The following is a 16,033-nucleotide window of genomic DNA, read 5'->3' as shown; positions in this document are numbered from 1 at the left end:
ACTCCTATCAGGGTCATCGACCTGTTTTGAAGGACACTAAGCTACTAGTAACGTTAGAAATTTAATCGAACAAAACATTCAACAAGGTAAGTCCAGAGTCCAGTTCATAATTTAAAAAATGTATGCGTTTGGTGCAAGGAGCTCTCTGGTTTGGTACGTTTATGCACTCATCGTTGGTAGAATGATTATCACATAGTTTCTGACTTGCCAAAGTTCAAACAAAAATAAAGCAAAAACAGCCACCGACACACCGAGCCGGATGTCAGAACTCTAGGTACAGTACAAAGCTGCTGCAATAGAAGAATAAATAAAAGGGAGCCTTAAAAATTCCTTTCAATAGTCCCTGTCAGTCTTAATGCAATCCAAGTTGAGATTATTGAAAGGAATTTTTAAGATAAATAAAGTATGCCTGATGGATGCCAGCATTGACAGACTTTATTTATCTCCAGGTACAGCGCCTGATGGACGCCAGCATTATTGAATACTTTAATTTTTGTGAATTCCATCATGCAATTGTACGTCCCGAGTATAGTATAATACCGAACCAACAAAAACTCAATAATAGCATCCGGAAAAATTGAAACGGACCCACCACCAACCAAATAAAAGCACCAACACCGAACATGAACCTGCATAGTGACCTCTCTTTTGGACTGGCTTTTCTGAAGCACGGAGTAATGTTTAATTCCTCTTAGGTCTAGCTTTCTTCGCTTGTTACCGAAAGCTTAACTAAACAAAAATTTGGTCCAACTAAATTAAAAGAGTAGCAATGCCATGGTAGAATTGTAGAATGGCATACTCCAAACATCTGAATTAAGTGACCAAATCCAGGAAGAACAAGAACATATATATAATGCTACTCTGCAGCCACTACACCACAATAATTTTGAGAAGTCAAATGTTTTAACACGATGTGGAATAAAAATAAGGAACCATTGTGATATTTCGTACGAGTCCGGTTATGCTGGGACATGTACAGTGACATCAATAAGACTAGATGGCTCATCATTTTGTGGATGCCCCTATGTTTGTCACCTCTACATACGTGGAACAAACGGCACAAATGGTCACACCACAATAACATCAGATATGGTGGCTCCATCAGCAGCACTCTTGCACACGCATCATGGCAGTGCGAATAAGTCTCATCAGATCAAGTCGTCATCACCTCTAGCTCTAGTGTATGTATGTCACTCAGCAACAGCAACTAACTAATAACGCATCCACAATTTGAAGCCGCCAGACTCCATTTTAAGAGGCCAAACCTGGTTGGTTGGAGTTTGGTAGCGGTGGAAAGAGCGACAACGATGGAAGGAAATAATTAATCCTTGTAGTCTGGAAGTCTACCGACGCATGGCCCACATACTCCCTCATGCAAAAAGGAAATCATAAGTGAAACCAACTAAAGTTTAAACAAGTTTATACAAGAAACATGTCAATACTTATGATACCAAATAAGTCTCATAAATGGTTGATGCTCTTCTCTAAAACGGTGGTCAAATGATTGACTTAAGAGCAACTCCAAGAGGCTCCGCGTGTGGTTTAGCAGCCTACCCCTGGTTTCGATCATCGCTCCTGCACAATGGTTTCCCGTCATCCTTTCAGAAAGCAGCAGCCTGTTTGGACTTGGAAAAATACTCAGTCCAAGTGCGTGTGTGGACTTTATTAGACTGGAACGAAAGGTTTGTATCCCAGTTTTGATTGGACCCTGATAGAAGCCCGTCAAAGTCACTCCTATCAGGGTCATCGACCTGTTTTGAAGGACCCTAAGCTACTAGTAACGGTAGAAATTTAATCGAACAAAACATTCAACAAGGTTGATCGTGATTTGGAACCTGTTCTTTACATGACCCCTCTTAACTAAAATTTCAGTAACTGCTACCGCATCATAGAGAATCTGTATCATGCCAAGAGATCGAAGTGCGTATAGTTCCCTTACCCAGGTGACCACGTTCTGCTCGGTCACAGGCTTGCTGGTGTCGACGGCCCTCCTCCCGGAGATGAGCTGCACGAGCACCACCCCGAAGCTGTACACGTCGGACTTCATGGTGGCCTGCCCGCTCCGGTCGTACTCCGACGGGCAGCAGCCGAAGGAGCCCATCATGGACGAGGCCACCGGCATGTTACCGCCCGTCTGGCCGAGCTGCGCGAGGCCGAAGTCGGAGAGCTTGGGCGTGAGGTTCTCGTCGAGAAGGATGTGCGAGGCCGCCGTGCGGAGGCCCCCTGCCCCGACCCCACCCGCGGCCGAGGACGCCGCGAGGTGCTGTAGGCCTGTAGCCCATGGACAGCAGCCACCGCGCCATGACCGCGTCCCCGGAGTCCCCCGCGGCGGCGCCACCACCACCACCGCCACCGCGCTGGGACCGCTTCTGGGGCGCCAAGTTGGCGTCCGGCGCCGGAACCGCTAGGCGCGGGGGTGGCGGGATCTGGCGCCCGAGGTGGCGCCCCAGATCGGGCCGAGGCGGCCGGCGCGCAATGCCGATCGGGTCGGCGTCTGCCTGGGGCGGGGATCGAAGGGGGTCGGGGCCCGAGCCGTGGAGGCTGGAGGCGCGGCCGCGTCCTCGGCAGCCATTTGCTTCTTTTTAGTTGTATAGAGATATGCGGATGGCCTGCTCCATTTCTAAAAAGATGGTGTTCATCACGTGGAAAGAAAACCACTTTTTTCTGAAAAAAACATGTGTTAGAAATTTGTAACATAGAACACTAAAGAAAATTAAACAAAAGAAGTTTGGTTGCTGCCGTGCGCAATGTTTCATCGCGAGAGCACTATCATGTGTGTGCGCTCCACCTTGGCACTTGACAAGCCGTCACTATACCCCTTAGCTTCACCACTCCATCGGATTTAAGAGGGGTGTGTGTGGAACAGATGCTCCGAGTCTACTTTTCTTCTTTGGACTCTTTTTTTTTTTAGTTTTAGGCATATTGCTGCAGTACTCATCTGAGATTGTCAGACAGCAAACTCGAAAAAGTTTCCAATACAACAGTGGAAAAAGAAATAGGTGTGTTTTTCACACGCTGAGACATGGCAAAATAGTCGATTTTCTCTCACAATTCCTAAAGGATCCCACATTCAAGACACTTAGTCAAAGTCACACCATGATGAATTGCCTCTGAATTAAGTCCCATAACTGTATCATTGTAAGGAAGCATGTCAATAAATTAATTACAATTCCAATAGAGGCGGTTTAACAAAGCAACAGTTATCAAAATTGATTAATCAGCTCACTAGTAGAGGCTGGTTTTGTGCAACGATCGAGATAAGGTGGCGAAGTTTGGGCCTTACATGCCATCGCTTGTTTTCATCATTTGTCAATACAGTTCTTGTCTGTGGATCAAGACAAGTGACAGCGGTTAATGTTCCCATGAGGTTGAATGTTTTGCAGGCTGTGTGTTGGTAGAACAGATGCGAGGAAGAAGGAGAGCAGGATAATTTCCGCCCCCAAACATAATTTCCGTTCTGGAACACATAACCGCAGTGTGTGGCTGGTGCCTGCTGATGGATCCAGCGCCATGGAAGTTGCCTCACATCATCCACATAGTTCTGGCCAGGATTTGATAGGCCAAAGACTCCAACTACATGCAGGTGTGTTGAAACCTGTTAATTTTTCTTCTCCCTTTGGTCTGTAAGAAGCTATTTGATGCAAAAAATAAACAAAGTATTCTTCATGCCATATAGAGAAGCCCTAGTTAAACTAATAATCTTCTTACGTTGCAACAATATGTTAATGTGTTGTTATACACTCTTTGTCCAGAGACCATGGAGTTGAACATTTGTTTGCTTTCACAAGCTTTAAGATTGCGATGCAAATGGCGCCTGCCAGCTGAGCGAGCACCATCATGAGATCAGGATTGGGAACACTTCTACCGCGGCGGAGGAGAATGCAGATGGGACATCCCAAGCAAAGAAGGTTCTAGTCACCATCGCTCCAGACATCATGTCTGCATGCTGACAAATAGTTTTTGTCGAATCGCACTCCCTCTGACTGTTTCAGCTTCCTCCAACATCTCACCCTTGTCTGCTTTCTCTGTCAATGTAAAGCCTGAGTTGTCCATAACCTCATATAGTTTTGCACAATTACACATAAAACTGCCTCCATTTTATCCGCCAGTACCATTATACATGTAAAAGAAATCCAGACACTCTTAAGGTATCACTCCAAAACCTTGCTTTGAGTGCTCTCTGAACAGAGATGTTGCTCCTCTGTTTTCCACTAGTTCCTTTGGGGTCTATATATGCTAACTGGTGACTCGGGTAACTATAGACTCGTACACATAGATATATTGCCTGCCCACCGGTGCAAGTTCATCATGGGTTTTGTATGCATCAGTAGCAAATCAAAATCATGACGTGCATGCTAATGTTATTCTTGTACGACATGATACGAAAAGCATCTGCATTCATCTGTTCTCTCAAATTTTACGATTCTGGGAAGTTCAAAAGATCCACTAAAGTGGGGTCCTAAAAAATGCTTAGGTCTCCCTTTTATTGGACATTTTTTGATTTTTTTCTGTTGTCAAATGTCAAGCAACTAGTATATTTGAATTCATGTACTCCATAGTTGTTATGATCAAATGGTACATGCAACCGAACACACATGAGTCAAAGACCCAAGTAGACGATTCTCAGTTACGTGTAGTGAGTCAACCTATTAACTAGGCGCGCACAAAAATAAACGAAATGTTCTTCATATCACATAGAAAAGTACTGGTTAAACCATTCTTCTTGTCTTGCAACCTACATTAATGTGTGATGGTATTCTCTTCCAACATTGGCAGCAGAAGAAAGAAGGACAATATGGCTCCCAAATGTCCATCCCAGATTTCGTTATAGAAATACGTCTTGCAACATATGTTAATGTGTGATCATACCCTCTTCCAACCTGTCAATCCCACTTTCATTACAGAAATACCATTGTGCTGTTTACAAGTTAAACTTAGAGATGCGTATGGGAATGTGCTACTGCCGCAATCATACGGTGATTGTTGGAGACGCTGCTGCAGAAGTGGATGAGAACACCGACACACTTGAAGCTGAGGCTAACGTCCATATTGCCCAAGAAGTCATGTAATATGCATGCTGGCTGCTGAGGAACGGCTTCTGTTCACCAGCTCTGCTCTCGAAATTGGATGTACTCTCGTTTCAGCTTCCTCCGACCTCTCACCCTAAAGCCTGCAGTTACTTATTAACTCTTTACATAATCACAACACAAATATAACGTCTCCATTTTATCAGCCAGTACCATGCTACATGTAAACAAAAACTAAATCCCCAAAGGAATCACTCCAAAACCTTGCTTTGGATCTATAAACAGAGATGTTGCTCCTCTGTTTTCTACCAGTTCCTTTTGGAGTCAACGTATGCTAATAAGACTCATATGCATATGTATTGCCTGCCCTCCTGTGCAAGTACATCATGGTTTTGGTATGCAATGCATAGTAGAAAAAAAAAATCTTGACGAGCATGCTACTAAATCAGAAAAAAGCCTTCCTGATCTCGCCAACTGTGCTTTCAACTTCACCAATTGCAGCAGGCGTCCCTGGATCGTCACCATCAATATATGAAAGAACAAAAGAAATAGGTGCAAATAGCTGCCGATTGTATGCTCTAAAACCGCTTGAACAATGAACATGTTGTACTATGATATCCCTCCCATCGGAAAGCTGGTAAAATGTCAAAAATTCTCTGTTCAAGTTTTCTCAAAATGTATTAGTTATATGTCCAAAATGGCATCTGAAATACTCTATCACAGTTACATGGGATATTTAAAAATTCTGGTCTAATGGCTATCTCATTTTCTACCAAACGGTGGAAAAATTAATAATGCAACGTAAATACATATATAGTTTCCACTCCAGATAACATTGCCATTCAACATTGTCTTGTTATCATTTCATTATTAATTTAAGAGATGACACGGAGAACAGCCTCGAATGGGGCATTGTATAATACCAAATATTTTCACATGATCTCGAACAGAATGAAAACTATCTACCTTCTACAGCAGATAATGTGATGTCATTAACAGTAGATGCCACAACAACATTTGGTGCCTCTTCGTTTGTCACCCTCAAGTTGAAAAATGCAGGGTGCTTAGGCTCAGGTAGGGTCATACTCTCACTACTTAGCATTGCAACAACCTCTGACGTAGTTGGTCGATCTGCCGCATTCTCTTGGACACACAACAAAGCAATGTTAACACATCTCATCATCTGTAGTTTCTGAGACTCAGTGTCTAATGTTGTATCTACAAGTTCAAACCATTTTTCATCCTTCCACATCTGCCATGCCTGCAAAGTGTTGGATCACAAAATATCTAAATGTGACCTCCTAAAAAAGTGAAACAAAAACACGAATATTTGCTAGTATTCTTGTAAGTATTGGATGGTCGAAAACAATCAAAACATTGTGCCTTCTATTTTTGTGAAGGTTAGAAACTCAAGTCATTATATATTTAAATGATGAAGACTTACATATATGGGGAAGCTAATAAAGTCACCATATCGATGAAAACTTGATGTTCTTTTTCCGCTAACAATCTCAAGAGTTAGCACCCCGAAACTGAATACATCAGATTTGATTGAAAAGAGGCCTTCTGAAGCGTACTCAGGAGCCATATAACCACTGAAAGGATGTATATGGGAAACGGTGAAGCGAGGTCACTATTTTTACATTTGTGTGTAGCTAGAATGTATTGATTCACACGAAAATCTTACTATGTCCCAGCTGGGGTTTTTGTGTTGCCTTCATTATCATTTGTGCTGGAAAGTTTTGCAAGCCCAAAATCTGAAATCTTAGGGTTCATTTCCTGGTCCAAGAGAATATTCCCTGCTTTTAGATCTCTATGGATGACACGCAATCGAGAGTGCTTATGCCAATACAGAAGTCCTTGTGCTATCCCATCTATTATCGCTAGGCGTTTATTCCAATCTATTAAAGCCCTTCTTGTTTCATCTGCAAAATCAGTTCAAACAGGTGTATTAAAGAAAAATACTTTGATAGTTCGAGTTAATGAACCAAGGTTTTATCAGTACTACGATAGAGCGAGAAGTAATACCAAAAATGAAGAAATCTAAGCTTTTGTTTGGCAAATATTCATATATTAGTAGTTTCTCCTGCCCCTGATAGCAGCATCCATAGAGCCTAACCAGATTTGTGTGCTGGAGCTTAGCTATGAGTTGAATTTCATTTTTGAATTGTGTTACCCCTTGCTTTGAATGAGAAGCAAGTCTCTTAACTGCTATCTCCAACCCATCAGGAAATCGGCCCTTGAGACAAGTGCGAAAGAGATAGATTAGCAGTGACTCAATTTTGAAGTTTTCAATTGTCATTTGAGAGTTGTATACTGGTCAAGGACAACATGATAATCAGCTAAAGAAGAGTTAATTGCATAATATGTAAATTAATGATTAATATGTAAAGGTACTCTTTCTCATTATTGTTTAGACTTTATCTCTTTATGTATGCTCATTCTTTTTCTTATTTTCCTTCTTACCTTGTATACGGGACCAAAGCCTCCTTGCCCAAGTTTATTTTCTTCTGAGAAGTTACCTGTAGCTTCTAATATTTGTGAGATGTCATAAATTTTGAATTCTGAACTTCTTCCTTCCAACCCCCAAATTAGTGCTTCATCTTCATGCTCATTCATCTTACCTAAGAGTTCATATGGTAATTTCAGTTGATATAGCTTAGACACAACATTTAATTTCTGTCTAGCAGATAGCTGACCTTTCATATTCCTTCTCAGTCTGAAGGCAACGATGATGCAAATCAATAATGCAAGTAGTGGAACTACCAAGGCAATGACCAAACCTTTCCTTATAATCTCTATTGAGTGCAAATGGTTAGTTCACTGCAAAGCTTAATATGGTGACAACGAAAGTAATCTTCTCTCTCGTTAGTAGATGATGCGGAAAGAAAGGGAAGGTCTGCCTACTCCTGCGTTCTGGCGATGGTGGCAGCGGTGCCAGCTGCGGTGCTGGACTCGGAGCAGCGCTCGACGACCCGGAGCTCCACGTCGGCTCACCGGCAAAGAACTTATCCGTATCGTACCTCAGGTTGCACCTCAGACCAAGAACACGTCCTCCTCGCCGTCCGGCGAAGTTTGCTGCCGCCAGGTAGCTGAAATTCGTGAGGCAGTTGTAGCAGACGTATTCTACCAAGTCCGGCGCGCACTGCGCCAAGCAGTAGAGCCGTGGAACAGCATTATTTGGTGCTGCTCCCATCATCCGTATCCACGCGGATCGCGGCGTAGTGTGCCGTCGTGGAGCGAACTTGACCTACTATGTCAGTCAGCATGGATCTGAAGAATTGGGTGAAGTTTGTCTTCTGGGCCTGGTTGTGAGTGTCCCACCCAGCAGGTAGCATGGGCTCCGAGCTCATGTTCATCAGGATGAGCGCGCCATAATCAAACATGGAGGCGTTGAGACGGCCAGTGGAGTCCAAGTTAAGGATGTATTCCTTGTCGGAGAAGCGGAGGAGGCACTTGTCGTAGAAGATGGTCGCGTCCTTGCTGAGCGAGCACCGCTGCCTCGCGCCCAGGAACGCGGCGCTGACACAGGTGCTGCAGGCATCAGGGTCCATGTCGCCGCGGCAGAGCGCGACGCCGTAGACCTTGTCGGGGACGTCGCCCTCGAAGGTTTTGTCGAACAGACGGCTGGGGTCGGTGCCTGTGAAGAAGGATAGCTGCTCAAGGTTGGATTGGTACGTGCTGTTGGCCGTGTACGTGCTGCTGCCGCAGATCTGCCAGGGTTCGGCGGTGACCATGGCCGCGAAGCCAGCAAGCATGAGCAGGACGATGAGGGGCATGGCTGCCTTGCTAGCTCAAGGTGCAAGTCTTGCATCATTGTTAACGGGCGACTTGGGGGCATCTTAAGCAGCGACCTGTGTGGAAAAGTCATTGCTATCAGTATCATGAAATGAAGCTAGCGCTGCATCTGGACGGCCAGGCCACTGAACGTAAATGCATGGGCCCATATGGAAACTATTAGGGTGCTCGATCGGCATGAGAGACTGCTACAACCACCCCATCACGGCCGGTTCAAGTCCTCCTTCACCGTAAATGGGAGGAGTTGAATTAGAGTCAGTAGTGATGGGATTCGGTCATCACCGCTGCGGTGATGATCGGATTTCAAGGCCGGTTTGAGCTACGAGCTGGCGGTGATGAATTTTTTAAAAGTTCTGTAAAAGATTTATAATAACAAAAAAAAATAAATATCCAAGCAACCACCGCACAATCAACCATCTCAATATCCAACGTCCAGGATTCTTACATTTCATATGCGAAATATGCATCCGCGACTCCATCTTACCACTACACTACACCGTCACTTGTAACAAGTGATTGGATATTATTCATTTATACTAACTTTTTTAAATCTTATATTAAAATTTCTATATGCTAAGGCAATCTCAGATAAAAATATTCAACTTCAAAATTTTAGATCTCGTTGAGCACTACAATTTTGATGTTGACCTTTTTTCCTTATAAGGTCGTTTGATTAGTCTAATATTTTATATCAAATATTTGCGTATATAAATAATTACAAATAAAAAGTTTCAGTGTTTAGATTCACTGTCGGCCATGAGATGAGAAACTAGCAATGAGTGATAATGCCCTTGGCCACTCAAGTAGAACTCTCGGCAATAGTTTCTAATCTTACAGTGACACACACAACGTCACCGGTAGCATCATCCTCACTGCCTTACTGGTTTGCCTTGTTTCCGCCTCGCTCCTCCACCATTGGGGCGGCTTGTTGCCTTCCGAGGATGTCCTCTAAGCTTAGCAGCTGGGAAACATCCCCACAACCGTGGCGACGGCCGCCTTAATTATTTCATGCTTTTCAACCACCTGAACTCTAGGAAGCATGCTCAAACAAATAGTTTCCCCGGCCCATTTGGTTGGCAACCATGAACCATGACTGCTAATGGAAGTACTTTGTTTAAGAAGATAAATCTAGTAACATATTTTTATCGAAAGAAATCTAGTAACATATATATATTAGAGCACACACCATACTTTGATCCTATGTTTAAAATGGTTCCCTTTCACAGATTTCTTGCACTGTCGGGACGTCGTGCAATTTGGAAGGGGTCCAGCGACAAGAAAATGTAGGCATGTAGCCATCAGACCTAGTCTTCACAGCACCGATCATCACTCCACACTTGTCCTTCGCTCACATCCCTGTCGTCGTCGTGGACCGGTGCACAGGACGACGACTAGCAAGGCAGGGCCATTGCCTCCTTGCACCCACTGGTTCTTTTTTGTCGTGTCGGCCTACTTGTACATTTCTTGGGGTAATAAGGTCAAGGTAGTGATGGGTTTCATTTCTGTTCATAGACCTGACTAGACCTACTATAACTTTGATCTAACGGTAAGAATATTAATTTTGTTTGCATTTCTGTCACCAGCACTTGATGTAACGCCCTAAATGGTTCATGCATGTTCACTTTATATGCTGGGTGAATCACAAACTCCCACCAACCTATTTATTCTTTCGTCCTCACTTTGAGTAAAACTGTTAACCTCTACGTTTGTGTTTCAGCCTCGGTTAGTAACAAGAGTACTCTTTTATGATGATAAATCAGCAATAACATTTACCAGAGCATACACCGCACTTATATTAGATGCACAGCCAAGACATGGGACTATGCGGGCACTCATGAATTCAGGAACTTTGATGACTCTTTGTGCACTGTAGATGCATGTAGCTGCATGATAGGAAATAAAGTCATCATGCAACTCGGGAGGGGTCCAGCAACTAGCAAATGCCAGGTTCCATTCGTTCTCCACGGACAGAGGCCCAGACCCGGACTTCACGTACCTAAAAGCTGCACGACAACGTAAAGATCCAACTATCCCAGACTTGTTGGCCACGGCCTCTGGTCTTCTCAATCGCTAAAGCTGAAAATTTCTCACGTAATAAGATCAGGAAAGTGATGGGTTTGTTTCTGTCCAAAGACCTGAGTAGACCTGATTAGTACTTGACCCTTGATGCGGCCTTGCTCGTGGAAATGACGACGGCTGCCTATTGAACAATTGACCCGCCTTGACACTTTTATTGTCAGTTTTTTTTGGAATTTAAATTTAATTTTAAAAGGAGTTCGGTATGAAAACCAATTGAAAAAATTGTAGTTTGCAGATTGAAAGTGTTATCAATAACTCAAGCCTTAGTTTGAGTGTTGTATGAACACGTATATATACGGCCTGCCGTCCTGGCTTGTATCATGGGTTTGACATGCATTTGCTGAAAACCTAAAAAGCAAGCCTAACAACATGCATGCTACATTATTCTAGCTAGGTTAATTACAAAGAAAATGTGCCGACTGTCTGGGAGCTCGGTGCGTTGCCTATAACCACAACACAAAGGAAGATCAAAATCGGTGCTGCTCATATGTTTGTTTATTTTAATTTTTGCTGCATATTTAAAGCATTTTTCTTCTCTTTGAACCATGATAAGGAGAAGGAAGGAATACAGAAACTTATTGGTGAACTACAACTTTATCCTATTTTTAAAAGGTTATGGGAATAATTTAGTTGAAAGGAGCAACCTTCGTACAAAGACCACAGCTATTAGAAAGTTGAATTTCAGGATAGGTACCTCGACCATCGAAGATCAAATCATCAGATGTTTTACAATGTTGTATTCTGATAGGCACAAACATGTTAAAAGTACCGACCGTCAATCTGGTAGTCCAGCTCTTTATTTTTCAACAATCTATTTACATGCAGAGCGGATTTATCGCTCAGGAGTTTTTTGGGAGTTCAAACCTGAAAGATATTGATCCCGGGACCCGCTGTTAAAACCAGCCATTAAGGGTGTGTTTGGTTGTGTGCATCAGAGCTACCATACAAAGGTGGATACATATAATTTTATAGAGAAGAGTATTTTGTTGCTTGTACAAATGGATGCGAAAATAGCAACCATCCTAATCTGGTCGATGACACAATAATTGCATTTGTGATGTTTATTTTGTTGGAAATGTGCCTAAGAGCCAATCATAAACCATTTGGATTAAATGATCAATGGATGTTGATCTATGAGGTTTAGGGTTCCAATAGATTTACAACTAAATTGGGTTAAAAGCATTTTTGACGGTCCATGCATGGCTTAAAAGCAACCCCTAGGTACTGATAAATAGCTACATCAGGGACAAATTCTGAACGCACCCTGCCACATGCATCGGGGCGGCAAACCAAATTAGGGCCACCCTAAGTTTTAGGTGTTCGCATCAGCCTCTGAACCGGTGGATACATGTAATCTTTTATAGAAGAATTGGGTTGCCTGCAGAAATAGATACAACCCTGCATGAGTGGATGTACAAATATGCAACCATCATGACTCGTGGATATGCCCAAAATGCATGAGTTCCTCCGCTCATGACATGCTCACTTTCTAACCATGTTCACGGGGCCTACGTATACAAATTTATTAGCATAGCTTTGGTCAGGTAAACGTGACGTTGCATAGACAATTGGGGGTGCATGCGTGTCGTTGGCCAAGCAGACACACTTGCAAAGCAGCAGGGTCTAATTCTGGCCCCTACAAGCAGCAGATACATTAGCTCACAATCAGTGTGTTTGTCTAACGGGTCTGCTCTTCTAGTTGAACATACTTGGGTTGGTCTTTTCAGCTTCCTCCAACACCTCACCTTCTCTGCTTCATATTGCAATTTTTTTTATAAAAAAGTCCAAACACTCCAAAACCTTGTTCTGAGTACTACATGAATAGAGATGTTGCTGCTGTGTTCTCTCCTAGATCCTTGTTCAATTTGGTAAATGATAACACTTAGGCTTGCTAATGAGGTGTAACCTGCACCTTACCCAACCCCATCCAAAACTAATATACTTATGTACCCAACTCTACCCCACCCAAATATTTAATTTCTCAACTCTAACCAACCCACCCCATTCCAAGCGGATAACCCATAGAAATCCATGGGTCCTTCTACATATTTCAGAACTTGCAAAGCTAATTAAAAAGAGCTGTCAGCAACATCCAGCACAAGGAAGCTACTACAAAAGCTACAAAAATTAATGAGCATAATCCAAAACACTATACGCCAACACTTTAGCGTCCTCCAAATAGTATCATCGTCATCACCGAAGAAATACATGAATAATTAATGAGCTCTTGCTCGATCACAAGTACAAGAATAATCCAAAATACGGAAAGGATAAGGTCCTTGGCAAATGTATCTCCAAAGTTTCAGGAGCGAATGTCTGATGAAGCACAAGGAATGCCAGGAATTTGTGCACCCGAATTATACACCTAATAGGTTCAGATTGCAACGCACCAAATGTACAAACTCATTGTCATGAAGAACAATTGGTAACCAGGATGTGCAACTTCTGGAGCTTGAAGAAGGGGACATGGATGACAACATTGTCTGATTGTCATTGTTTTCTTCATAGAGTGAAAAGCTGAGGAAAATTCTCCCTGGAAGACAATAATAGTTCCATAAGATTCAAAAGTACTCAAGTATCTCTTAAAACCTGACAGCCAGTACCCAATTTGATACTCTGCTGAAAGACTGAAACCAAATAAACCACTATAGCCACTTTAAAAAAAATTAAGAGCAAATAATCGGTATTACAACTATATATAGGAATTATGTCAGGTGTACCTTTAGGAGCCATCTCAGCTTCTCATGACTTGCTCTTGGAGTGCACACGCAAACAAAGATCAATGTGTCAGGTGGCTGCAGATGCAAACGTACAGCAGAAATAACACTTCAAGAGTGTGCAGATGGGTGAATTAAAATAACCTTCATTGGTTGGATATTTGTACAACCAATCTTTGCAACAAACCAGGGCTTCAAGGGTTTGTGGTGTCATCGAGCTTCGATTGTCACTAAGAATCCGACCACCCAAGCTGAATGCAGATTCAGAAGAAACGGTGATGAATGGAATAGCCAGAACATCGCGTGCCATAGCTAACAGCACGGTGTACTTATTGGAGTTTATCTTCCACCAGAGTAAGATTTCAAAATTTTCATCTTCTCTCACTGGTTTTTCTTCCAAATAGGCATCAAGTTCTGATTTTTCTACCCAGCTCTCTCTTCTCTGAGACCTAAACTGATCAAATTCCTGGTGAATTTTTCTCTTGCCTTGCATTAGCACTGGTGAGCGGCTCACCATGTTGTTAGACACATCAACTTGAGGTTATGCATTTGTACCATTTCTTCTTATAACCTCTTGATACTTTGTGAAGTATTTGCGTAGCCAATCTTTAGCCAAATTTATGCTCAACTCAATGTCAACAAAATTCTCACATACTTTTTCATAGAAGAAGTCTAGAAAATCAAATTTGAGTCTTGGATCAAGTATGATAGCGATAATAAGGATCATGTTGTAATTGCCATCCAATACTTATCAAACTTATTATCCATTGCTCATGCCAATTCTTTTATGACCTGATGTTGTCATGCATGACTTCTTAAAGCTCGGTGGATGTAAATCACATTGACAAGAAACAAATATGTTGTTGGAAATCTATCAGCTGAGAATGCCTTTGTAGTTTCTTCAAAAACTCCAAGAAACTTACCAATAGACTCGGCTTTACTTCACTCATTCTCGGTGGGAAAGGGTTGCTGCTGTGATGTGGCGTATCGCTTTAACACAATCTTATACTCAACTGCCTCTAGAATCATACCATGTGTTGAGTTCCAACGGTTGGGAACATCAAGCACTAAACCAGCTTTCGTGGGAAAGCATTCCCTTTCAACAATTTCATTGAAGGCTTGAATTCGCGACACTGATGAATTGACATGCCTAACCAAATTCCTTATCAATTCTATTGCAGGACCAGCAACATTCATTCCATCTTGAACTAATATATTCAGTATATGAGCACAACATCTAATGTGCAAATGCTCACCAACAAACAGCATATCAGCCTTTCCACCTTCTTGCAAGGAACTGTTTTTGGTGTTGTCATTGGTGGTTGAGGCATCAGAACGATGAGAAGACATCTGTCAATAGTAAAAAAGAAACATCATAAACATATTGTTACAAATAGCAATCAACGAGAAGAAGCGGGAATTTCATCAAAGTTACTAGCATATAATGATATAACCGAAGATAACTACTAACTAAAGAGAATTTCATATGTTGGCAGATAAGAAAGCTTAATCTAAAAACACCATATCAAACAGATTTAGTAATTGTTGCTAAAATTAACAAGAATGCAATCCTAAAACATAATTACATTGCTTTTATTTCAGAGAGATATACAAGTTTAAAACATGCTTATTTCATGGAAGCAGCCATCCCCAAGCCATCAAAGAGGTGCAGGCCATAATTACATTGCAAACACACATGACATATATCATTCTATTATATCAAGGCAAGCCATTACATAGCTATATTATGAAAGGGGAAAAGATTATGCCAAACATATCATTCTATAACTCGGGAACTCACAATGACATATCAGGGTCCCAACATGGCACCAATTCACAAGCTGACTCACCAAGCTGATCAGAGTTTAATTCCAGTGCCAAACGCTACTACTTGCTTCTTCCTTTAACCCAATTTAAACAAGTACGCCATTAGGCACAAGTACTGCCTAGATCCTTCAACCGAAACCAACCAAAATTCAGCAGTAACAGTACTGCTTTCCAGGGCACACAGGAAAGAGGAAAAAAGAAAGAAAGGCACGGCAAATTCTATTTGTTGCATCAATCTTGTCAGGAAGAGATTGGGAAGGGTCAGAGGGGAGCTCGAGGAGATGAACCTTTTTGCGGAAGAGGCGCCGATGGCAGTGGAGGTCGTCGGTGACGGCGGTTGGCGGGGACGGCCGACGAGAAGGGAGGCCGGCGGGAAGGGCGGCCTGTGGGGATGACGGACGGAGCGGCTGCCACTGCTCCTTGCAGCCTCCTCGAACCACCGTAGATCTAGCAAGAAGATGAATGGGGTGAGCCGGTGAGGAAAAGGAGGACTGGGGAGGGGTGATGCGAAGGAGATGGGGAAGGGGGATGGAGGAGGTGTACCTGCGGGACGGGCGGAGATGGCGGCGGCCGGCGACGGCGGCG

At 42.8% G+C, this 16,033-nt stretch overlaps 1 protein-coding gene and 1 pseudogene across 1 annotated transcript; both read right to left on the bottom strand.

Moving 5' to 3' along the window:
* Positions 1-1,598: 1,598 nt before the first annotated feature.
* On the bottom strand, positions 1,599-2,475 carry LOC112902342 (probable serine/threonine-protein kinase PBL26). The gene has a single exon (XM_025971366.1). The coding sequence runs from the start codon at positions 2,120-2,122 to the stop codon at positions 1,775-1,777; it is 348 nt and encodes a 115-aa protein (XP_025827151.1). The 5' UTR covers positions 2,123-2,475; the 3' UTR covers positions 1,599-1,774.
* A 3,387-nt stretch (positions 2,476-5,862) lies between these two features.
* Positions 5,863-8,821, bottom strand: LOC112902339 (annotated as a pseudogene).
* Between the last annotated feature and the right edge of the window lie 7,212 nt (positions 8,822-16,033).

The sequence above is a fragment of the Panicum hallii genome, chromosome 8 (assembly GCF_002211085.1).
Source record: "Panicum hallii strain FIL2 chromosome 8, PHallii_v3.1, whole genome shotgun sequence".
Classification (NCBI taxonomy): Eukaryota; Viridiplantae; Streptophyta; class Magnoliopsida; order Poales; family Poaceae; genus Panicum; species Panicum hallii.
Note: the sequence above shows the minus strand (reverse complement) of the source record. Positions and strands in the feature narration are given on the sequence as shown.